The 26,764-nt window shown below is 44.1% G+C and overlaps 1 protein-coding gene across 1 annotated transcript in view; it reads left to right on the top strand.

Annotated features, from left to right (window-relative positions):
- Positions 1–26,764, top strand: part of IMPG1 (interphotoreceptor matrix proteoglycan 1) — a 128,805-nt gene that overhangs the window by 101,873 nt on the left and 168 nt on the right. The window contains exons 13-15 of the mRNA XM_090059571.1: positions 16,351–16,925; positions 17,893–18,112; positions 23,678–23,888. Of these exons, the coding sequence (XP_089915697.1) occupies positions 16,351–16,925; positions 17,893–18,112; positions 23,678–23,888 (1,006 nt within the window). The remainder of the gene's footprint in view (positions 1–16,350; positions 16,926–17,892; positions 18,113–23,677; positions 23,889–26,764) is intronic.

The raw sequence follows: 26,764 nt of genomic DNA, 5'->3' as shown, positions 1-26,764 counted from the left end.
TGCTCCCTGCCTGGAATAGGCCCCTGACTGTCCCCTCACTGGAGGCAGGAGGAATAATCCCCGTCCCTGCCTGCCCATGCCCTGCAGTGCCACCATGCTCCACAGCAGTTATGCAAGCCCCACAGCACGGCCCCACCACCAGGAAGGGGCTCACGCTCTGGGAAACCATGATGGGCTGCTTTCTGGCACCTCACTCACCACTCACTGCTCCAGCTGCCTGGTGGGGGCAGGGCCTGGCCCCTGCCACTCATTCTGTGCTGGGGCAAGTCCTAGAGAGATTCACTTGCGGCCCCTGGGCCCCCAGCTGCTCTTCTCATTATTCCTCCCCAAGCTTCACCTGTGGCGGGGCCAGGAAGATCCCCCTGCAGTGTCAGGGCAGCAGCTGAATTAGCCCCTTCCTGCTGCGAGGGACATCCCTGTGCTTGTGGCAAGTCCCCTCCCAGCAGGAGGGAGCTTATTCAGCTGCTGGCACTGGAGCAGAGTCTGCCTGGCCTGGCCTGGCGACAGGCAAAGCTCGGGGGGAATAAGGCGGGGAGCAGCCACTGGTTGGGAGCTCAGGGCCTGCAAGTTAAGCCCTCCAGGACTTGCACCAGCACAGAATGAGCGGCAAGAGCTGGGCCCAGCCCCTGCCTGGTAGCTGGAGCAGTGAGTGAGGTGATGGGCAGCAGCCCATCATGGCTTCCCAGAGCACAAGCCCCTTCCCAGCAGACAGCCCATGCTGTAGGGCCAGCAGAGCTGCTGTGGAGTACGGCAGCACTGCAGGGGCATGGCCAGGCAGGGCCCTGGGGGAGGACAGCTACAGGGGTTATTCCTCCTCCTCCCTCTGGCCTCCAGTGAAAGGACAGCCAGGGGCCTATTCTGGGCAGGGAGTGAGTGCTGTTGTGACAGCTGCCAGTGGAGGTACAGGGGAAACTCTCTCTCCTGCCTGCCCCCTTCTGCCTCAGCAGCCATGGTGCCTAGGGCTGCTGAAGGAGGGGTGAGCAACCGGCAGGCCCCGCTCGGGTCCCTGCTGATGGCACAGGGAGGGGGGAAATTAAACTCCTCTCTCTGGCCAGTGCCCTACCCCTGCCTGTCCTTCCTTGGGCAGGGGAGCAAAGGGGTGGGACAGCCTGGCTGGGCTGGAGCAGAGAGCCCCTCCCAGCCCAGAGAGCATGCCGGGATGCTGGGGGTCTCTGGTTTATCTTAAACCAGCAAGGGGTCTGGGATGGACATTACATAAACCAGTTGGAGCTAAATCAGTTAAGTCTAATCCTACATTTAACCAGGTTTATCTCAAACCAGTTTCAGCAATTTTCAAACTGGTTTATGTGCACTGAATGTCTGTTCTGTTACGGGTTTAAACCAGTTTCTGATCACTTCAACCAGTTTGTGTGTAATGTCTGTCCCTAGCCTATGTGAAAGAACGAGGCACTGATCTGACATCAAGTCCAAAAATGCACAAAAGCCTGTGGCAGAGTACTTATCCTTCCTGGACATTCCAGCACTGACCTCAAAGTAGCTGTTCTTATACAGCAAAACTTTAAACGCGGACTTGAATGTAAAATTGTGGAATAAAAAGTCATCCACATACTGGATTGTGTTAAGTATGGTCTAATCCATATTGACCATGGATTCTCATCCTATTATGTGGATTAGCTTTTATGACCCCTTTGTTCGTACGGGTTTATTACAGGTTTGCCTCTCCCAGCACTGCCCTCTCTCCAACTCTCCCTTCCTCATCTTTTATATAAAAAATGCTCTATTTGATAGCCTGCTCTTTGTATGTCCTTTCATAGCATCTGGTAAAGTGAGAGTTTGCTCACAAAACTTTATGAATCTCTGATTCGGTTAGTCTATAAGATACATCTCTACTCTGACTTCACTTCTGGAAATGTCATCATAGTAAGGCCTTTGGACTTAATGGAGATATGCCTGTTGATTTTAGGGGGTGCTGAATCCAGACCAGCATCAACAAGCTAGTATTTTCCCCCTGTATAACTCTATTGAATAGATCCATTGTGAAGTAGTCGAAGTATTGCTACACAGAAACCATGGGCTACTCTTTAAATAGAAGCACATAATGTGTAGCCCTAGAAACAACTTTTCTACCTTGCTGAGAGAAACTTCCATATTTCAGGTTAACTCTGTCAAACTACACTTAAGCTGCAGAAACTTTATAGTCATTAATATTCAACTTGCAAGTCTCCCGGTATATGAATTTGGTACAGTTGTATAAAGGAAGCTAGCTTAACTAATTAGATATATTTTATACACAGCTTTAGCAGCTAAATGTCTTTATTTTTTAACAGAGGAAATGATTACTTACGTTTTGTAAAATGTAATTAATTTTCTTAGTATGAGGGACTTTCAGAAAGCTTCTCAGAAGCCAACACTCTGAGAGCAAAGTAACACTTTTCACAGTTCTTTGAGACTGTCACAGAATAAAGCTAATCTAAACTAAGAATGGTAGATAAATTATATATGGCTTGCATTTTAAAGGTTTTAAACATCCTACATGCCCTTTGTTTGGGCTTTTATCTTAAAGGAACTAATTCTTCACAATACCTCATAAAACTGATGTTCCTATCTAAAGCACCTGAAAAGAATCAATGCAAAAGGGAGCAGCTGAGTGCACAGCTAAGAAAATATGAGGTAAAAGAGAGCAGCTTATTAAAAAATATTGTCATGTCAACAGCCCAGAAGGAGAAAACCATAGACAAATATCTAACTGAAGTATGTAAAGGACTTAATGAAACAGAAAATGACAAGTTCAATTAGTATTTTTAGGACCACAAGAGATTACGGACAAAGTCATAAGAAAATGCAAATTGAAGAAAAATTAATTCAGAGTAAAGATCACAAAAAACATGTCTTTAAGTGAAATATAATGTGGAGATTCACGGTGTGAATAATAATCCTGTAGCAGGATTAATCCTGTAGCAGGAGGAAAACCAAGGGCAACGTTAGACCCCTGCTAAACCAGATGGGGCAACTGACAACTGACGCCCAGGAAAAAGCCAACCTATTAAATAGGTACTTTGCGTCAGTCTTTCATCAGTCCCATGGGACACCCATGCCTGCTATGGGACAGGGAGATCCAGGTGATGGGGATCCCCTGCCCTCCATAAATGCCGACCTCGTGAAGGAACATCTTGAGAAGCTGGATACCTTCAAGTCACCTGGCCCTGACAATCTGCACCCCAGGGTACTCAAGGAGCTGGCGAGCATCATAGCCCAGCCTCTGGCACGGATCTTTGAAAACTCCTGGCGCTCTGGTGTAGTGCCCGAAGACTGGAAGAAGGCCAATGTGGTGCCGATCTTCAAGAAAGGGAGGAGAGTGGATCCGGCTAACTACAGGCCCATTAGCCTGACTTTTATCCTGGGGAAGATCTTAGAAAAGTTTATTAAGGAGGCCCCAGGCTAACATCCTAAGGGATAGCCAGCATGGGTTTGTTGCGGGTAGGTCTTGTTTGACCAATCTCATTTCCTTCTACGACCAGGTGACCTATCACCTGGACAAGGGAGAAGAGATTGATGTCATATATCTTGACTTCAAAAAAGCTTTTGATCTGGTATCCCATGATCAACTCTTGGCCAAACTGGCCAGTTGTGGCCTTGGCTCCACCACAATCTGCTGGCTGGGAAACTGGCTCCGTGGTCGGACCCAGAGGGTTGTAATTGATGGCAGTCACGCATCGTGGTGCCCTGTGACCAGTGGGGTCCCTCAAGGCTCCGTCCTGGGACCCATCCTGTTCAACATCTTCATTAACGATGTGGACATTGGAGTCAGGAGTGGACTGGCCAAGTTCGCCGATGACACCAAACTTTGGGGCAAAGCATCCACGCCAGAAGATAGGCGGGTGATCCAGGCTGACCTGGACAAGCTCAGCAAATGGGCAGATGAGAACCTGATGGTGTTTAACACCGAAAAATGCAAGGTTCTCCACCTTGGGAGGAAAAACCTGCAGCATCCTTATAGGCTCGGCAGTGCTACGTTGGATAGCACTACAGAAGAAAGAGACTTGGGGGTCATCATTGACCACAAGATGAACATGAGCCTGCAATGCGATGCTGCGGCTAGTAAAGCGACCAAAATGCTGGCGTGCATCCATAGATGCTTCTCGAGCAAATCCCGGGTTGTCATTCTCCCCTTGTACTCGGCCTTGGTGAGGCCGCAGCTGGAGTACTGCGTCCAGTTTTGGGCTCCACAATTCAAAAAGGATGTGGAGAAGCTTGAGAGAGTCCAGAGGAGAGCCACGCGCATGATCAGAGGTCAGGAAAACAGATCTTACGATGACAGGCTGAGAGACATGGGACTCTTTAGCCTGGAAAAGTGTAGGCTCGGGGTGATCTGATGGCCACCTATAAGTTTATCAGGGGTGACCACCAGGATCTGGGGGAACGTTTGTTCACCAGAGCGCCCCAAGGGATGACTAGGTCAAATGGTCACAAACTCCTGCAAGACCGTTTCAGGCTGGACATAAGGAAGAATTTCTTTACTGTCCAAGCCCCCAAGGTCTGGAACAGTCTGCCATTGGAGGTGGTTCAAGCACCTACATTGAACACCTTCAAGAGTAAATTGGATGCTTATCTTGCTGGGATCCTATAACCCCAGCTGACTTCCTGCCCTTTGGGCAGGGGGCTGGACTCGATGATCTCCTGAGGTCCCTTCCAGCCCTGATGTCTATGAAATCTATTAATTTCTCACAACAAACAGCTATTGCATTGGATGGACTAAGTACACTAAATATGGATTTCCACAAATATAACTCAAGCTATTTTGTTATATTCAGATGCTATATTGTTTCCTATGTGTGGAGATAGTAGATCTTGTCTTTAAGAGTAATGTTTTTCTGCCATCCTTATTGGACGCGTTTACACGTGCATTTATGCACACTTAAATTTAATACATTCTAGCTTAATTTGTATTAAACAAATTTTGTCAAGTGTCTACACATGAAAGGACTTGGGACTAATTTTAGTCCCAGGTCAGTCCAGACCTGCCATGTGCCCCCCTGGCCACTGGGGGGGAGCTCCAGTATCTGGCCACATGGCTGCCAGCACTTGGCAGCCATGCTGAAGCCAGAGCCAGCTACCAACACTTGGCAACCATCTTAAAAGCACACCCTCCACACTGTAACCTCTGGGCAGACATTTCTTGTGTCAAAGGGGCAGTGTGGCAGAGACACAGGCAGCATGTTCCAGCTCTGCTCCTGCTGCTGGTGTGCTTCCCAGCCATGGCTGCCCCAACTCCTGGTCCTGGCACCCAGGGATAGGTCCCCCACTCCTCAGCACTGCTGCAGCTGTCCTGCTCACCCACCACCATTCTGAGCACCTTGTGCTCAGCTACCTTGCACTGTTCAACTCCCAAACCATTCCAGCTGCCTGCTGGATGACTGGTACATGGCCTTTCAGGACCCCCACCACCAAGTAGCTGCTGCTGTCAGCCACAGTGACCACAGGCTCCAGGATGTCACCACCAGAACCACTGTCACCCTCCTGTCCCACCAGCTCTACTGCCTCTGAGCCTGCTGTACCAGCCAGGACTGGTGGCAATACATCATGCTGCAGGAATGGGATGACAACCAGTGGGTCATATTCTGGATGACTCTTGCCACCTTTGAAGGACTGCTCTAGCCCCACCTGGAGTGCCAGGACACAGCAATGCACCCAGCCATCCCTACTGACCCCCGTCTGGCCCTCCACCCACAAACCCCCTACCCCCTGCCCACCCCCCAGCACCACTCCAGGACGCGCACATGTTTGCAACGAAAATGCTTTTCTCCTCACACCCCCCACCCTCTGCACCTCCCCCCTCAACCAACAAAGCCCCCCTTCCCTCCCCAACACACAGAGCCCCTCCCACACCCACCAATAAAAAAACCCTTTTTCCAAACTGAAAACTATATACAATAGTCTCATTCCCTGCCTGATTCCTGGCAAAGCAGTCCTTCAAAGCTGTGGGGTGGGGGCACCCAGGGTGCAGAGCCTGGTGTCAGGTGGCCAGAACCTTGGACATGGACTGTTCCCCTGTGGGTCCAGGGGCTGCAGTGAAAACTAGAGGCTGCTGCAGGTGAGAGGCAGCAGAGGCCCTCCTCCAAAACACAGGCAGGGGCCTGCTGTGGGGTGGTGGGCAGGACCCAGGGACCCTGAGGGGCCAGGGCCAAGGGCTCCACTGGCTGATGTGGCTAGCCACCTGATGCTAGAGCAGCTCAACACAGCACTGTTCCGTAGCCTCCAGCTGGGCCCAGTTCTCCCACTGCACCTAGTACCAATGCCTCCTCACAGTTTCCTAGTCCCAGCTGCAGTCTCCCAGGCAATATCCTCCACCTACCAGTCCTGCTTCTGCACCTCCCTTCCCTAATTCTGTGCCTGCTCCTGTGCCACCCAGTTCTCCACCACCACCACCACCAGCCACTAGACCAAGAGGGTCCAGTCCCTGGTGTGCCACTGGAGCAGTCAGCACATCTAGGTGGCTCCAGCAGTGGGTGGCAGCAACCCTGAGGTGGCATTCCTGCAGGCCCCTGAAGCTTCTCCCCCTTTTCCAGATGTTGGCCCAGCAGAGACAAGACACAGAAGCCTTTCATGAGAATGTGCAACATTTCTGAGATAAGATGCTCTGCACCACAGGCCCTGCACTGTCTGGCCTTAGATTAGAGGTCAGTCTCGCATGGGTGCAGGGTAAGCTGTCTGGCAGGGCAGGACCTAGGTAGCCACTGGCCAAGCCCCTTGGCCCTGCTTGCTCTCCAGGGGCCAGTAGCCCACTGGGTTCTGGCTGTAGACAGGTTACCTTTCCCGGGGTAGGCCAACCAGCCAGCCGCTGCCACAGCTCCAGATCCTGCTACCCACCCTCTCTCCCTGCAGGTCAACTGCTCTACTGTGCTGCCTCTCAACCCACAGCATCCAGGCTCAGGACATGTGGGGGTCCTGGACAACTAAGGCAACGGCCTGGCCATGCCCCCACCCTCCCCACAGGGGGCATCTCCAGGGAGACACCCTGGGGCCAGCCTCCCCATACCACTACTGTGCCCCAAGTGTGCCCCTGCTGCATATGCCCTAAGCAGTGTGCAATGAGCTGTTTGTGCAGGTGGAGGGGTGCCTGGGCCACTACAGCTGCTGATCCTCCTGGTGCCATAGGCATACATGCACTTCTGGCTTGGGACCCTGAGCTACAACAGCATGAGGGACAAGCCCAGTCTACCCTGCAATATCCGCCACCACCAGGAGGGCTACCTGTGGCAGTACTACCTGTCCCTGTGCCCCCCTGCTAAGGAAGACAACATCACTGCTGGCATCAACATCTTTCTTAGAATGTGAAAGGTCTGTGCCCACCCAGCTTTGGGAACATGGGCTGCTCAATAAAGTTTTGAACTTTGTCCCACCTGTCTGCATGATGTGGGAGAGGAGGGAGGGGAACCTGGGGTTCAGAGGTGTGGGCAGGCCAAGCAGGAAGTGGGGGCTGGGACTGGGGGCAGGGGTAGGGAGAGCCCTCCCCCAGTGCAGGACTTACCATGTGTCTGGGGCCGGCGAGACTGAATGCTCAGTGCAGGGCTCCCTATCAGCAACGGCATCCAGTTGCACTTGGGTTACTTGGCCCATGGTATGTGGTGGGTTAGCACCCAGCCAGTGCCCCCCCAGGGGAGGAGCTGGCAGTGCTGGTGGCCAGTGGTGACACTGGTGACCGCCCCTCACAGTGGGGCATGGGGCCGGACCGAAGGCAAGGCAGCCTCTGGGCAGGGCTCCCAGAGCTGCCAGTGGATGCAGCAGCTGGAGAGGAGGGTGAGGCAGGGTGGAGACAAGTCACTAGAGGCATTAGGGCAGGGCAGGGCATGGACAAGAGCAGGCTGCCCCTCCTGGTGGCACTTGCAGGGGTGCAGCCTTGCTCCCAGGGTGCCAAAATGTGGATCAGTTCCCACATGAAGGGCATGGTCTTTTGGGCATGACTGGACCAATGATTGAACTTGGTCACAGCCACCCACTGTACCTGAAAGACCTTGACCTTCATGCAGCACTACCGCACCATTCCATCTGATATGGCCTCATAAATGTGACTGACATTCAAGCACAAGACCTACTTAACTGCCTCTGCAAGTTGGCCCCACCTCAGAGTGCCATGAACTTACATACCTTTTCTTGGGTCTGGCTGGGATCCCAGGTGCTCTGGATAGGTGGGCACATGCAGGCAGGAGCAGGGCTCAACAAGGAGGAAGTGGGGGACATGATCCCCATGCCAGTTCTTTGGGTCCCCATACAGCTATCTCTGCGATGCTGGCCCTGGACAGCTACCAGGGGCATGGCCAGGGACTGAGCACTGCATGGCAGAGTCACTTAAACACAGTGCCTGGAAAGAGACAGAGCTGGGAGTGAGCAGCAGCAGGGAGCAGATGCTTGCCCTGCTGCCATGGACAGCAAGGCCAGCAGCCCTGGGGGGAATCTCAAGGCTGGGCAAGGGACACAGCAGCCTGAAGCTCTTTGCAACATTCACCTGTGGCCAAGGAGCTGCTCCAGCTAGGGGACCGGACAGGCAGAAGTTGTCCGGGTACTGTCCAGGGGGGCATACTGGGCCTGCTGGACTGCTGCATAGACCAGCAGTCCTGCCGAGGCTCCTGGTGAGTGTGCTCCAAGGCACAAAATGGCTGCAGGCTTTTATAGCCTGAAGCTAGGGGCTGCCAGAGAGCAGTCCAGCCCTTAGGGAGGAGTGGGGGTCATCCAGGAGCCTTGGAGTTGGGCCCTTGCTGGCCAGACTCAGCACTAAGGTCACTGCATTAATGTGCTTTAACATGTCTACACATGCATAAATGCGCTTTAACTAATCATGCCTAAATTTGATATCTGCTTTTGCAGGTATCAAATTTAGGTACAGTTAGCTTAAATTCACCATTTTAAGGCACATTAAGGGCATGTACATGTAGACATGAGCCCTTAATGCATCTTAAATTGGGCTAATGTGCTTTAAATGCACACATGTAGATAAGCTCATTGTGTATTAGTCAGAAAATGCATAATTAACTATTACACGCTACGTACCACTTAGACTGTTTTCCCTCACTTGTAACTTTTCTAAAATTTAATTTCTGTTGAAATTTTCTATACAAGGAATTTTTGTGGGAAGGAGAATTTTCAGTTGAAAATACTTTTGCTTTGAAGAGCACAACTATGTCCATGATTTGGAACAGTGAGAAGAACACCAGATTGTTTATCATTGACATTTTTTCCTCTTCCTGTGCAAATCAGCTCAAATTTGACTAAATTATAAAATGTGTAGGCTTAGTAGAGAGTGGGACCAAAAACTGGGGGAGCTGAGACTGAAAATGGGATTGGATGAGCAGCCTAGGCAGGGAGATGGAGACTGTGAGTAGAGAAAGGGAATGTGGACACAGAGGACAGTAGAAAGAGAGAAATTTGGATACTGGACCAAGAAGAAGGGAACTGGGGCTGGAAATGAACAGATTGGAAAACCAAGATTAAGATTTACTGGATAAAGTGGCTGGAGTTCGGACAAAAACACAAAATGGTGGAAGACTAGGACTGATTAGATATGAATAGCACTAAAATAAGGAATGAAGGACAGAGAAGAGACAAAACTATGACAAACTGAAGCAGTGTTTCCCAAACTTTTAATACTGGAGACATGACTTTTTTCTGGATTAAAACTGGTGACACACTTCACTCTTACACCCAAAAAGGAGGGCAGGGTGAGTGCATGATATATATGTATATATATATTGAATAATATATATAGGTAGATATATTCTATATATACATATACATATACACACACACTGTAAAACAAAGGATTAAATTGATTCCCATTAATGGGGCACTGCCTGTCTTGTGCACTGAGGCAGGGATCTGTGGCAAAAATGTAATAATGTAATAAGTATGTACATGACAGGCAAATTAAAATTGCAAAGACTGTGTGATTTCTGGTATTTCTTAACTTCTGAGTGCTCCAGTTTGCAAATGTAATGTCCCTTTAACATAGCATTTTTGTATAATATGGAATGAGTTTGATTCCAGAAATAGTTAGGGATTATTACCTATTTGTCCTATACTACAAAATAATTAAGCTGTGCTGTTATAGCACTATCCTAAAAGCATCTAAGTGCAATTGCAGGTACATTGAATCCTATTTTCAGCTGTGCAAACAGACTAGCCCATTTGAAGTATATCAAAAACTAATGCTAAACACTTAGAGGATGATAAAGTGATAAGAAACAGCCTATATGGATTTTTCAAAAGCAAGTTATACCCAGCCAACTTGATTTCCTTCTGTGATAAGGTGTGGGAATCGATGAATGAAGAGAGCAGTACATACCTTTGATTTTAGCAACAGCTAAATGTTCTTACAGTAAACTAAGGAAATATGATCTAGATCAAGGGTGGACAAAATGGCAGATCAGGCCACTGGCTGGGCTCCATCTCCCAGCAGCCCCTGTCCACATTGCTGTGGCCAGTTTCCATGAAGTCCCAACAGCAGTGAGGCTGTGACAGGGCAGGGCCTTGGTTTCCATGAAGACCACCTCCAGTAGCACTGGCTGAGTGCGTGGCTGGGTGAGAGGGAGCTCCATGGTCAGGGCTGGATCCTGCAGTGATGACAGCATGGTCTGGAACTGGGACAGAGCTGCAATCTGTTGCCTACACACTCCTGCTCAGGGTGCACAGGTTGTAGATCGCAGCTCTCCCTTGTTCCCAGACCACGCTGTCACGGCCACAAGTTCCCAGCCCCAGAACAGCTCCCCACCAAGCTGCATGTCCTGCCAGCACTGCTGGGGCTGGTCTCCATGGAAACATGCGCTGTCACACCCCCACCGCTGCGGGGGTCTCCATGGAAACTGACTGCAGCAACACAGGCAGAGGCTGCTGGGAAATGGAGCCCACTGAGGGCCAGATCTGGCCTATGGGCCAGGTTTTGCCTAAGCCTGATCTAGATGAGACTACTGAATAGTAGTTGTATCATGCTTAGCGAAGTTGGATGATGACGATTCAATATCAAGCTGCAAGGAGATATCAAATTTATCTTCTGTCAGAGGTCTTCCCTGGGTCTGGTACTGTTCAAATCTTCATTAATTTCTTAGACAATGAAATTGAACATCCAGTTATTATATTTGTAAATGACATAGGTAGCAGACACTTTGGAGGAAAAAGTTAGGATTCAAAATGACTTTGATAAATTGGAAAAATGGTCTGAAATAAAGCAGATGAAGTTCAATAAGAACAAGTGAAAACTACTGCACTTACAATGGACCAGTCAAATGCATAAAAGGAAAATGGAAAATGACTGGCTTGACTGCAGTCCTGGCCTGCATTATAGTGCTCCACAAGCTGAATGAGTCAGCAGCACACTATTGTTTCAAAAAGTAATAGAAACTTAGGATGTATTAAATATTGTATGGAGTCCTGTTGCCCATGAGGAATTTCAAATATTCCCAATGTAGACCTTACCCGACAGATGGACATTATTTATTTGCAGAAATATTCCTTTGTTAGTTATTATTCTTTTTTACAAACTACTGGTTGATGGAGTTGGAAAATGTGGCTGTTATCTCATAGGAGATGTTAAAGGTATTGAAGCTGAAAATTGAAATGGGTGCAAGCACTTACATACATGACCCTTTAGGCCTGTTTTTAAATGTACTTCTGCAGAACCAATGCAGTGGCAATGGGAAAACTTTCTCTGACTTTCCTTGTTCTTGGAGAATTAGAGCATTTCTGTTCATTTTTTTAAAACAGATTACAGGAAGATAAACTCGTTAGATTAAACTAACCACATCATAATCACAGCCAGAATTCTTTATGAGAAGTCTCAAGCCATGTGATTTCCTGCTCTCCCAACTGAGGAATAAACTTTTGGGTTGAGAAAAATCATTCCTCCTACAGAGATTTAATACAGCAGTGCTTGCAGGAAATGGCCTCTTTTAATGTAATGTTTACACATCTTTGCCAGCAGCTATTTAGTTTTAAATATAATAGTGTCCTCAGTACAGCATGGTCTGATTTTGCCCCTGGACACTTGCAGACTTTACTGAGCATCTTCATGAGAGAGTACATAGTTATCTGGAGCTGGAGCTAGATTTTAACTATTAATAGTATTTTTTATCCTATGTGGTTGTTGAAACCTTGAATGTAGGAACAATAGCTATACCACCTCAAAGGTTAGTTTAGAGAAATCTTCCAAATCTAATCTTCCATTTCCTCTATGTGCTCCATAGAGCCACCTGGCACTATTAATGATAAGATTCTCTTAAAGCTGATATACGGATATATGCTAAAACAAAGTACGTCCCAGGCCCCAAACATGCATTCAGGAGCAGCTCAAGCATTCAGGCCTGTATCTGCCCCTCTCACCTGCTCTTCACACCTTCTCCAAGCCAGGCCAATTCCTGTCTGAGCAAAGCATGGCAAGCAGCAGTTCCTTCTGTCTAGGAAGGGACTGGAGCAGTGGGGTAACCCCCAGACCTAGGTCACCAGTCTGGGGAGCAAGGAGCAGTTGCTCCGCCATTCTGCTCCCATCACCAAGTGCAGCACATGTCCCAGATTGGCTTGGGGGATGTTCCATGTATGATGTGGTTCCCAGACCAGACAGAATGAGCAACACCTAAGCATGGATCTTGGACTGGGTGGAGCAGGTGCTGGATGTGTGTCCTGGGCCCTGAGCATGAGGCAAGTCTGGCACCATGCAACATGTAGATCAACTCAGACCCTGGGGCAGCTTGGGGGCTGGATGATGAGGCTCTGAAAGCTGGATCTTACCCACAGACCATATCTTTGACATCCCTGGAATAAAGGTAAACATCAAGGTTGCACACGAGTCTGCAACTCTCACCTGTTCTCACTTCATTGCAGAACTTCTGCCTTGTAGGATCTCTCTCAGCACACCTTATATCCAGTTCCCTGGTAGGGTTTTTAAGAAAAAAGTAATTATCTTCATAAACTGTAGTGTTTCAACCATTTTTAATATGCAGGAGCCTTCATTTCAGTCCCGAGAGATCTTACATTTCCTAGACAGTTTGGCACTCAGTTCCTATTTTAAATGCATTGCAATTTAAAAAAAAAAGTCTCTTTCTTTTCTCTTCCTTCATTTGCTCCCCTTAAAAATATATCTGCTCAGCTTTAAAGTTTGCTCCACCATACCCCTAAATGTTCTGTTTTAGCTTATCATAATAGAACAGTTGTCCGCCCCCCAGCTGTTCTTCCAGCACTAATCCCAACCAGATTATCACTATTTCTGAGTACCTTTACCCATCATCAACAGCCAACTGTCCTGCCAATAAGAGAGAGAACTTGTTCAACACTCAACATGGCTAAGGTATTTTACATAAAAATATATGCCTATACTCTAGATGATACTTGTCAAGATAACATATAAGAGTGAGGAAGTGATAATGATTTATTGCTAGAGCTGTCAATAAAATGGGATTTTCAGTTTTAAAGCTCCTGTTATGCAGCTTGATTGACTTCACATACACACATACCCTTACGTATACGAGTGTACCAATTCACCATTTTCTTATTTATCAGACAACAATTGTCATGCATAAAGGCAAGGAAAAAAGAAGTTCATTACTTTTGTATCCTTTGAATACCAGATAATGAAATGCACTCAATCTGATGATATTTTCAGTATTAGCCTCCCAACCCAATTGCTAAATTACACAGGAGGAAAGACGTATACTGACCATCTAATTCTATATGCAGCTCTGGTGTTGTTGTTTATATGTCAGTTATAATAGCCCATAATGACTTAAGCTAGAGCGCAATGCTCTTTAATTTTATGTATAATATGTAACAGCATACCGTACCTGGCTTCTGTTTCATCTGGTGTCTTCATATTCTCTTTTGGCTTTGTTAACAAAAAGGACCATAGAGCTTGTATTACATCTGCATTACATTGTAACACACCCCTGTGCTGGTATAGATATCAACTTGCTCTTTTTTCAAGGAGTCTTTCCGTGGCCAAGAGAATACAGTGACTTTAATGTAAATGAGTTCCAGGTTTAAGTCTTTTTCTTCATTTCTGACATGCCAAATCTCCATGAACTGAATATACAGCAGTATTTGCCTAGGTATAAACAGCACCATTTTCCCCCCACATTGTGCATTTTACATGTTAGTCAGCCTATCGCCCGATGTTCAATGTTACAAGGAAGTCAGCCTAAAAGAGCTATTGGGTGGCAGTTGTCATTGTGTCATTAAATGTGTATATGAGGTAGGCAAGCATTTTCAAATCAGCCACAATGCTGTTTTCCATTTAATTTGCTGAGCATCACAGAATCAATGCAACATGCTTTTTAACATACAGTGTAAACCCAATTAGCTGAATCTCACTTGCCCAGCTTTTATGACACCATGGTTCCATTGATTTAATCACATTTACTCCAGATATAAAATAAATCAGAACCTGTCCTTAACATTAAGCCTAAAAAAGAATAAAATTTTCCCTATTAGGAAAATCTCCTTATCTAAAGCACTGTTCTGATTAAAGACAATTTTGTTCAAAATAAGCTGCCCAAAGAAAAGGAATGGATTCAAATGTATGTAGATAAAGGCAACAAAACTGGCCTACAAGGTTTTCTGAGTCTGTCATAAGGAAAGAGGCCTACCCTGCCTGAAAGAGACAAGTGAGTCATGAGGAGCTTCTCCTGATCGACTCTCCATTGTATGCCTTTTTCTAGACTGTTTACCACAGCAGCAGATAAACAATAACCTTGGCTGTAAGAAAAGACAGTACCGCTTCTAGATACCCTGCTACATTCTGGTTATCTCTTGTTTCCTCTTCCCCAAACCAGTTTCCAAAAGATGCCTCTTGCCAATTACCTTTGCTGTAGCAGAGCCTAGTGACGCATGCCTCTTCCTACAGATTTATTTCCAAGTGGTTCTTTTTTATGTAACCCTAAGGACACTAACACTATATTTTGGCTCAGAGCTGGGCTTATGAGTGGGCATTGTGGGCGATCACCCATGGCGCTGTGGTCAGGGGGCACCAAACATACTTGTGCACACACACATGTAAACAGCCTGTGCACACAGCAACACGCTCCCCCTGCCCCAGCTGATCCCCACGTTGGAGGAGCAATGCCCAACCCAGCCTGTTCCCTCATCTCCAGCCATTGCTCAGGAGAAACAAATCCAGCTCCAGGCACATGTGGTTGGGCAGTGTCTGCTCCAGACCACCCACCTTGCTCCCTCAAAGCAAGGCAAAAGGGGTGAAACACAGATGAGAGAGGCGAAGGATTGGCACCCTTCCATTTTCCAGTTTAAACAGAAAAGAGTTCTAGGGCCTTTATTATAGGAAGAGTAAATGCATGTATATTCCTAGAAATAAATATAGGATAAAAGCAGAAGAAGAGAGGTGATGTAAAGAATCATGAACACCACACACAAATCACTTGGGGATTTCCCTGAGAAGTGGCTGGAAAGCACTTGCCCATGTTTTGCAGTCTGGTCCATTCCAATAAGCAAAACATGTTCTTCAGAAGTATTTTTGTGGACCTCCAGAAGACCTCTAGCAGAAATGACCGGTGTCTAGAGATGAAGCAGGCTCTATCATAAGCAGGAAAACACCTTAGTTTTGTCAAGCTAGGTGGATAATTTTGACAAGGGGCTGCAAGGAACATTGTACCTAGAAAGCACATCACTGTAAAAGTATGAAGTTGGGAGCTTTGGTAGATATTTACTGATTAAAGGCTATCATTTTCTGTGCTCTCATTGTACTAAGTTTGCTGACAGCTGAATTCAGACAGTCTCATTCATCATGCTTAGGATTTAGATTGCAACTACACCTTTTACATATTCCACACCTGTTCTGAACTTCAGCAGAGATCTCAAGTATTGCTAGGATCTGGGCCAAAGCACCGATTTAAATGCAAGAAATGATTCTTTAGGTAAGTTGACAAATTGTTAGCATCTGAAGAGGCTGCACTGTTTTTGCATAACCACATTTTCAGTTTACTGGCAAATACTAGCTATAATCTCCCACAAAGGGGCGTAGACCGGAATGACTCAGGCATTTTACTGATCCAGACAGACAACTCAAAGCTGCAATCTGCATTTTCAGTCGATATAAACTGACAGTGATTATGTCTCTTCAAAACCTTAGTGCTTTAGGGAAAGTTAAGGAAACATTCATAAAGTATAATTATTACTTAAACAAAGCAGCCACAGAAGTCTCGGCATTCAAACATGTGAATCAAGCATTTTTATTCAGGTAGCTTCTCATTAGAAGCTTTAAAGAAAACAATCACAATAAATGTTCATGTTCAGATGATGTTAGTATATCCTTTGAAAACATGTTTCAATTGAACTGCCATATAATGTACATTTTTTCATCCAAAGTTAACTACATTTTCCTTTTTCCTCTAGTCTCTGCAGCTATAAAGGTAGCAGACCAACTGGAATCATCAGGTGATGACATTTTAGCCACAGCCAGCACTTACATTCACACAGAAACATTGCCTTTCTTTACTGGTTCAAGTGACGTGTCTGCCTCCCTGCCTGAAGACACTGTTCTTGGTACAGCTCACTCTGAGCAAATAGTGCTGTTACCAGTAGTCACCAGCTCATCCCATAGTCACTCGGTTACTTTAGACCAGCCCTTCAGAGTATCCACCCCTTCTGTGCCAATAGCTGGCATCTCTACTGGCTTTGAAACAGAAGTGCAGGATATTGCCACAGAACTGGATAGGATGGATGCAATGGGCACATCAACACCAGAGGAGGTGGAATATGACAGTGGCTACATTTCAGTATCAAAACCTCAGCCTGAGGAAGTCACTCCAGCTCCAACACTGAAGTACGTAACCACTAGCTCCATGACAACTGCAACCAAAGGGAAAGAACTTGTGGTTTTCTTCAGTCTGAGGGTAACCAACATGCCCTTTTCTGATGACCTCTTCAACAGGAGTTCTCCAGAATACAAAGCACTAGAACAACAGTTCATTCAGCTGGTGGGTAAAAATCAGATTGGTTGGTGAAATATGGTATTCAAGCACAGTAGTAAGACAGTAGTAAGAAAACGATTGTTCCTATTAGCTCATATTATTATTGTTCCTTCAGTTAGAAAAACAATGCAAGGAAACAGGCCTCTACTACTGCTATAATCAAGACCTTTCTGGTAACTGATCTTTTTTTCCATTTGAAAGCATCACCTAACTAGGAGCCAAAAAGCACAATGACAAGGATAACAGAACATGGCCCTGGCTTCCCATTTAAGACAGTGTAATTTTTAACACTGATGTTTATTTTTTCTAGCTTGACATGCTGTCAGCATATCAGGTTGCAGTTGTCTATGAAGGGAAGAACATGTAGCAGAAGATGTAAGAAAAGTTTACCCATGAAAGAAAATATATACACTTGGCACATATTTATCTTTGGATGCTTCTTTGCTTCAATGGCTATCACTGTTTTATGACATACAGTACTGAAATGGTTATAAGAAAACAATTGACAGAAGCTTTATTCTGGATTTATTATAAATCCTTTCACAATGCAACATGGCTTCTCAAAGGAAATATGATTAGATTTTTCCCATGCATACCGAGGTCAGTTAGTCAACTCAAATAGCATGCTCATTCTGTCCTGCTTCAAGTGAACTATAGAAAGTAATTTGAGTTGGCTTCCTATTGAGGGTTTTATCCCCGCTCTGAACCAACAGAAACCCCAAACACTATGCATTTCATTACAAGGAAAACAGTTGCCCATCAATCTCTATACTTATTTAGAAAGATAGAAATGAAGAGACTAATCAAGGCAAATAGAAAACTGAACTTGGTCATAGAGTTGGGCACTACTATTAAAGCCAGATAAGTAAGCGGGTGATTTATGTACTTGATAATGAAAAGTGAACATAAATGAAACTAATGGTAGCTAGGCGTTGATAGGGGAATTTAAATAAAACAACTTCCTGTTTTGCAGCTGCTTCCATACCTTCAAGCAAACCTTACAGGATTTAAGCAATTGGAAATACTTAACTTCAGAAATGGAAGTGTGATTGTCAACAGCAAAATGAAGTTTGCAAGGTCCGTACCATATAATATCACAGAAGCTGTGCATTGTGTTTTGGAAGATTTTTGTGACACTGCAGCCCAGCGCCTCAATTTGGAAATTGACAGCTATTCTCTTGATATTGAGCCAGGTAAGATTTCGTTACTGAAAATGCAAAAAAAACCATTTACAGCTGACCTTTCATGATATTGATAGTTTTACCTGACATGACTGAAAGAATAAATGTCTACTTTAAAAGGACAATAATAGTATTTGCTTCCTTGGAGATGATAATAAAAAAGAAATAAGGAAACAGTGCTGCATGTAATGTGTTTGGTGGGTTTTAGTGCAGTTCTCAATGGATAGGCTTTTACGTTAGAAGAGTCAGCAGGACTAAATACACTGTTTAATATGTATGGAGAGACCAAAGACTGAATGGATAAGGAATGAATAGTCATATATTCCCTTCCTAGTAGTAGTCCCTACAGATGAGGATTTAAGTGTGTTGGCAGGGAAGCATGGGAAAAAAACCCGCCACTTCTTGTTTGATCAAGAACAAAAAGAACTAAGTGACATAGAGAAATAATTGTGAGAAAAAAAACCCTGTGAGCAAGAATAGCTGTGATCCATGTAGGGTGAAAGCTTAGAACAGACCGATCACCAATTTAAAATCCTGAGAGATTACAAATGCTTACCAGCCTTGGCTTTGGACCCTAATACTTGCCAATCTCAATGCACAGGCATCAGCTGCAATCTACAAAGTCCTAACTCTCCAGTTATTAGTCTGCCCCTGCTTGCTTGGAAATGTGGTTCAAAGCAATGATAATAAGTTAAAAGAAAGGCTGATAAAATTTTATATTTTAAATTGCTTACTTGGATTTTTGTCAATCCAGTGACTGCATCAAGAAAAACAGGACTCAGTAGTGAATCACAAGAGCCTTTACGAATTTCAGCTATTGGATTTATAGTTTGCGTTTCATTACTTTGTATTTTCTTCACTATCCTTGGAAACAGAAAGGAGAGAGTAGAGAAGGTATCCATTGTAGAGACACAGAGGAAGCCCTAGCTAGGAGAAGGCAGGGATGGTATCCGCATGGAAAGAAGTGCTGCGTGGTGAGAGCTGTTCTGTGAAAACATGATGGGAGTAATTTGCAACTCACCCCATAACCACCAGTCAAAGAGAAAGCTACCCACACATTAGGGTTTACCACAGATAGAGTTGTGGAAGAAAAGGGAATCATAGGTGGCTTGCATGGTTCAGTTGTAAAACCTAAACCTGATGAACCACAAAAACAGCACTTTTGGATACTTTTACTGTATGACAGATGGCCACCAGTTTTGAGCCTCTCTACTACTACACTTGGAATAGAAGACTACAAAGTTTAGTAGAAAGGGATATATCTTCCACAGAAATTTTAAGTGCTATAAAATCCATTTGCCATTTGAATCTCATTTCATGGATTTTTTGTTATTTTCTATAGACTCCTGTTTAATTTCTACAGCTTCCTGCTGGTTTAATCCCAGTTCAATTCTATGGGCCTGCCTTTTATATTCTTAATACATTTTATTAGAATAATACCTAGCGTTCTCAGTCAGGATCATAGCCCCATTGAGAGACCAGATAACTTAAATGTGTTTAACACTGTTCAGTTAGATAGCAGAAAATGTGCATTCCTAATAAGGCATGGGCATGTGGTTGAAGTTGAGAATGTCATATGACAATATGAAGGTCAGCAAACTGCAGAGAAAGACTTCAAACAAGGCAATCCAATATGCTTATTTTAAAACAAGAACAAAAAGAGGAACCTTCCCTTCATGTCCTATTCTCTACAACACCAAAAAAAATACAGGAAACCCCCCAGAAAGAACGTGCCTACCAGCCTGATCACTTCGCTTACACAATAAAAGTTGAACACTATTCCCCTAGTCCTCATCATCCTTTTATTAAGCAACATTTGATTTCATATTATGCAGTTGCATGTCACTCCACACAAAGGCAACTTAGCCTTTCTTATATTTATTTCATTTATGCTACACTCTAAAACGGAAACCCGGAGATTTTCTTAAAAACTGTGCATGTAATGCAGTTCATATAGACACTTCAAAAATTGTTCTTATGTTGTATGATGTCCAGTCAGAGCATTTGAATGTTAAAAGAAAAAAACAAAATCCCTTGAATTGTGGTAGTCTAGCCTATTTTTAAATAATAACTGGAGAGTGTTTGCTACATATGACATACTAATTGAAACCTGAGGAGAATGGCCTGTGAGCTACTGAGGTCTTCAGGTTGTTGTACTGATATTTTTAATTAGAGCATTTAAATTGAAAAACAAAGGAGCTACAAATGTGGTAAAATATAAATTGATAAAGAACTATTTATTTTTTCCATCTTCCTTACCCCAAACTTCCTCTCCTGCTAACATTTTTGTTCACCTGGAATTCAAAACTGTCCCAGGAGGGAGATGGGAGGAGTCTCATGAATCCAAAAGGACAGGAAAGGCAATAGTAAATAAACCAAGGGCCTTTCCCTTTGGGTGTTTCAAAACCCATTTTCTTCCCCTTTCAACTAAAAAACTCTACAGGTTTGAAACCTGCTTGTATATTTGAATTCAATTCAAGTAAATTCCCCTTCATTTGTGAAAATGAGAGCCATCTAGTGGAAACAATGTTATACTGCAACTCAACTTAAAACCTAAACAAAGTGGCACCGTCTCCACTTCCTACAAGAAAGAACTGAGACACACTTGTCATATCACCTACAAATAATACTGCAAGGAACACTGTAAAGCAGATAAAAAAACAAGTGTGTGTGGGCGGGGGGGAGGAGGGTGAAAAAATACAGCAACAGTGACAAACTATGATGGCCACATCACCCAGCCCTGTATGAAAGAAAAATGACATGCTATTACTGAAAAAAGGAGCTATACAATAACCCAGAAAAATATTGTATGCCTAATTTACTGCCAAAGGGAGTCAAATAGGCAAACTTGGATATTTACAAGAAGGAATGCAACTAACATAGCTATTAGTATTTTAATCACGTGGACCAATTAGACAAATAACTGCTCCACACACTCTCAGACCTTGATCAAAAAGATTTTAGTTGAAATATCCAGCAACGCCTCAGGAAAATTATTTAATTTGACAAGTTGAAATAACCAAGGGAACAAGCAGGAGGAGCAAGAGAACTCATATCTTGCTTTCAGTAAGATGAGAATTAATGATAAAGAATTAGAGAAGGAAAAGATGGCATATGAATCAGAAAGCATAATGGTCGCTAAACAGAATGTTCTCCCAAGATTTTCCATAAGGCTCCATTTATACTCTGAAGCATGCATTATTTTTAATTCTGTGGGAGCATGACATGGATTAATAACTAGGGAGGAAGTTAAATAAAATCTGAGACAAATACACAGTATTAGGAATTCAACCACTTGGCTATTAATACAAATTGTACCTTTGAAACAAATGCATCTTCACCTAGGAGATGAAGCTACAGAGAAATAAAATGGGAAAATAAAAACAGCTGTGAAACAGGAAAGGGAAGTCACTAAATAGTGACTGTGGCAATACTGAAATGATGATGTTGCCATGATGCTCCAGGAAATATGCAAGAGATAGCTGTTCAATTATGGACATGCTAGATAAGCACAACCTTGTTGGGAACCACCTTATCAAGAATTAGCCATGGAAAATGTGACCCTTGATGATCCACAAAGGACGCACCTACATGTTCATTAATGGACTTTAGGTCATGTATATTAAATCTAGTACCTCTAGGTACTTTTACACATGCTCTGGGGGTATGGGGGGCAGTTTAATTAGAGCAGTTCTGAGAGCCACTCTAACTAAAGTGCCACCAAGTCTCCTGTATCAGCATCCCTGTGCTAGAAAATGGCAGCAGAGGTGTTTGAACTCAAGCTCATTTGATAAGCTTTAGCTGAAACACCCTCACCACCATTTTTAAGTGTGGGGATGCTGATAGAGCTGCTGGAGTGCAGCAATTGCCACATTGCTGCACTCCAGCAAATTGGAGCAGCCTAAATGATCATGTATAGCTGCCTTCTGTTGTGAGGTACTAGAAAAAGGTGCATTAGCTAAAGAGCGTGGTTTTCCTGTGATGTTTTAATGCACATTAAAATACGCTAATGTGCATTAAAGCACACATGTAGACATGCCCAGAACAAGTCTTTTCCTTTCTCCTGCTACAACTCTCCCTAAAGAATGGAAGAAAAGAAAAGAAAAAAAAAGAATGAGCCATTTATAGGAAATCTCTGCTGCCCTTATGTACCAGGTGCCTAGCTTCATCCCTGCACTGCTGCCTGCTACACATTCTGCCAATTAATAGCACAATAAAAGGAAAATTCACATATAATGGAATAATCAGCTTATTGTCATTATGGAGACTGGACACCCCAGGGTCTCCAACCTGGGCTGCACCGGGATCTGCAAGTGCTGGATGTGGGGAGCTGATTGGCTCCCCCACTGCCCTGGCATTTATAGAGCCATGCACCCTTAGCCCCACCTACTGGGCTCTTGGAACCTGACTTTGACCTTGCCAGTGAAGCTGAAGCCCAGTATTTGATTCCACACTCCACTGGAATACAGTTAGGATCTGAGCCCTCATCCCAAAATTGTGTATCCTGCCATGACCATGTGGCATAACAGGACATATGATTGTTGGAATCAGGGAATCCAGTCCAATAAATTAAGGTCTGTCAGGGACCTAAAGAGGATAAAACATACTCTGAGAATCTCCATCCACAGGTTAGGAATTAGCAAATACTGTGTGCAACATTTTAAAACTAAAGATTTTTTTTTCTAGAGAAACTAATGCTTAATCCATTATTACCTAGATAACTAGCAAGGATCACTTGATTTCCAGATTGACAGTTTAAGAGCTGTTAATTGATTGTACAACACATCAGTCTGACTCTATGCCTGTGATAAAAGCTGCACTTTCTAAGTACTGTCCAGCAATTCAGGCCTGTCATATTGCCCCTTTGCCCCTCTACCTATCCATACCTACATTTTCATTTTCATGCCTTCTTCTTGATCCTCCCCTACCAAACACCCTCCCCTCATTTCTCTGCTTGGTCCATACTAGTTTCATTCTGGAATGAAAGCTATCTGCTATTCATTAATTCTAGGAAGAGTAAAGGCAAAGATCATTTGGGCTAAGATGCTCTCGTGTCAATTTCACCTCATGTGTCTTAAGAATTGAATGATACGCCTTCCAGAAAACAAGTAAAGTAAAGGCAATGGTGAAGAAGGTTTACCTCCATCCATCCACCTCTTCAGCATGAAGCTAATGTTAGCACTGTACTAAGAGGGCTTACACTGAGCTCCCACTTGGGTTCTGGTGAAAGCCAGGGTTGGAAACCCTGCAAGCAGGGGAAGGAGGAAGCAGTCCACATGGAATTAGAAGTGCTTGTCAAGAAAGAATAGAATAGGACTCCAGGTTGCAGAGGTGACTTAGGCCCCTGCTCTCAGGACCCTCACTTTCCCAGTACACAGTAGCAGTCATCCCAAACCCAGAAAGCCAGCAAGTGCTGCTGATTTCACAGGAAATGGTTTCACCAGTAGAAACATTAGCAGCAGGACTGTGGTGAAGCTGTCTCATCCCCTCTGTGAATGAGTCTGCCATAAGTCCTACCAAATACACTGGGGCAATGCACCGACACATACTATTAATAATTTCTCCATCCCATTGCAGCTGATCAAGCCGACCCATGCAAGTTCATGGCATGTGATGAATTTTCAGAGTGTATAACCAATGAGCAGACAAAAGAGGCAGACTGCCTCTGTAAACCTGGTTATAAAAGCCAAGATGGTCTGCCATGTCAGAGCCTATGTGAGATAGAACCACATCTTTGCATTAATAGTGGAAAATGTGAATTAGTTCCAGGAAAAGGGGCTGTCTGCAGGTACGTAAATTCTACATAACTTTAATTCTGCTGAACAATGATTCTCTTGAAAAATAGCTATATAGTCTCAGGACTTTGATAGTGTCAACTCTGTGCCAATTAGTATATACATTTCAGGTTAAATTGCAATATTCTTACTAATATGGAATAGTACCTTCCATCACAAACAGTTCTATTGAAAACAGTAGAATGACATGATTACTGTTAACTACAATGTCACATTCTAGTTGTTTTGGTTTTTTTTTAGAAAGAGTCAATTACAGAAACTGCCTTTGACTTCAGCTATGTGCACACACTCAAATGACCTGGAAGAACTCTTCTGGGTTTTTTTTCCAGGTAGAAAAACTTACCTGGAGACACCTGAACAGACATTTGAATGCTGAGCGCTTGAGGAACAGAGAGTTTTCAGGACTGACACTGCATAGCCAGAGGGCACCTGCAGGCTCCCTCAGTCTGCCTGGAGACAGATGGCAATATTGCACAGGGCAGCCCTGATTGGATGATCCAGACTGCTCAGAGTCAACTTATGTCTCCCTGAAGCACAATGTGGGATGTGAAGGGATTGTGTTCTGCTCCCCGCTTGGCTGGAGTAGTAGAGTCCAGCCTAAGTGACACACTTTCTCAGGGGGAGAGGTGGGGTGACAGGAGCAAAATGTCCTGGGGTACCAGAGGACTGTGCTGTGGCTTCTCTCAGCAGGGTAAGTTGTACAGACACTCCCTCTCCCAGAAGGAACTTTCCTGAGAGTTATTTAACCCTGGTTCTTTCCAGGTTAGTATTCTAGAGCAGCCACTTTTGCATTGTCCTTGACAGTTTAATAAAAAATTAACACAAGTATCACAAAGGTAGGGTTTCATCACCAGAATGGGCTGGTGGACCATAGCTGAGGGATCGTTAAGAGGGTATATCCTATATTCCTGAATGATAAATTTGAGGTTTTGAAATGATTCTGTGATTTGCATGGCAAATCAACACTTTCACAAAACTATACAGAAACTGACCTGTGTAACAAGCAGAGGAAAAGTCTGAAATGCTCATATTGACCTAACTTGTTAGTCATTCTTAATACTGACTTCAGCAGGTGAATATATATTTATTTAAATACCAACTATAAACACTAAAAGCATTAAACTACTCTGCGTGTTCTCATAGCTGTAGAGGAAATCTCAACAATACTGTAACTCAATGATTAAGATGCATTAGTTTCAGTACCATAATTCTCTTTGGACCCTGTTACATGTTTCATTTAAAATGAGATTAACCAGTTAATTTTAAGTTGTGACACAGTCACAAGTTTAATCAATTAATGGCATGGTAAAACAAAGAATAAATCACAAAGTTATTACACAAAAATATTTAATAACTTTGTGGCTCATTGCTATCGTACCATTAATTGAGTGTATGGTGCTCTGCAACAGCTTGCTACTTCCCAGTGCAGAGGGAGCCTGGGATCATGATACCAGATTTCCACTGCATCAGCAATAAGCCATCACTGAATCTGATGGTGGAACCTACAACTTCCATGCATGCATGGCAAGGCAGGAGGCATGATTGCATGGATAGTCTGGCAGGGGCCTTTGTCTCGGTTGGCTTCCTAAAGAAGCACATAATACTGAGACACGAGGTTCAAATTAAGTTCTACACAATCACTGCTGAATTCCCTGTTAGCAGGAAAATCATGCTAGTAGCTGTATTCTGCAATGCCACAGTCACCTTATGGTCCAAAAAGATGATTTTTCTTACCTTTAAGTAGTGGGAAGATATAGTTTACAGATTTTAGAACAACTGTCCCAATCCACTAATGAAAATACAGGAGGTTGCCAGTGTAGCTGCTCAGGGCTCTTCCAGCACCCATTCCTGGACCCAGGAGTGTCTTTCTAGTTCTGCAGCACATCAGCATACTTGAGCAGATGGGCGTACTTCATCTTAAATTCTATATGGTTTGTTCTGGCAGCAGAATAGACAAACCCAAAGCTGCTCTCTGTGTAAACTTCAGAATTCAGAAGTAGGAAGAAAATACACCAGAGTCCAGTTGTTTAATATTAAGCATTGCAAACCCGAAGAGATTTTTCTTTCTTGTATTATCAATCATACTGCTTCATAAAGACTCCATGATTCATTACATCCATTAGACTATTCTTGTACTATTTGCCATTTTCCCTGAATTTTGGGCCCAGATACCGTTTTCTGCCCTCATTCTTACTTTTTTTATATGTTTCCCTCACTTTCCTTACTTCAGATGCCCTGTACGTAGACACAAGTTTTACCAAGGACAACGCTGTGCAAAATTTGCTCCAGAACCCACTCAACCCTTCATTTTTAAGCCTGTGGTTCTTGGATTATTAAGCCTTGTTTTTCTTTTCATCATTTTAATAATAAAGATACGAAGAAACTGTGAAAAGACGACTAATTTAGAGTAAGAGCATAATTTTTCATCACTTTAAAAGTTAATATTGAACTTCCTTTCTTAAATCTCAAAGATTCTTACATAATCAAGTATTTTGCATTGTAGATGTCCTATTCCTAGCAGCTGCAACTCAGAAAATGCTGTAAGACTTAATCCTGCTTTTGAACATGATGAACCCATAGCTAGTGTTTGCCATATGCCTTGTACTGCAAGTGCATGTGTCAATTCTGCAGAGATCATTGATCAAGGAACACTACACACACGTGAAAACACAGCTCAGGGTGAAGGTAAAATGCATGCAAATACTTTCTTTTCCCTCTCAACATAGGTTTTCCTAAACAATAGGTCCATTTTCATGTGTTACCTTTACAGCTAATTCAAGCTTGTTTCTGTATCTGGCATTGCCCACCCCAAAACTAAAAATATTAATACCTATAGTTGTCCATCTGTAATACTTACTGCTGTGTAGGT

The sequence above is a fragment of the Crocodylus siamensis genome, chromosome 1 (genome assembly GCF_052110815.1).
Source record: "Crocodylus siamensis isolate JL-2025a chromosome 1, ASM5211081v1, whole genome shotgun sequence".
Lineage (NCBI taxonomy): Eukaryota > Metazoa > Chordata > Crocodylia > Crocodylidae > Crocodylus > Crocodylus siamensis.
This window is presented reverse-complemented; position numbering and strand designations above follow the sequence as displayed.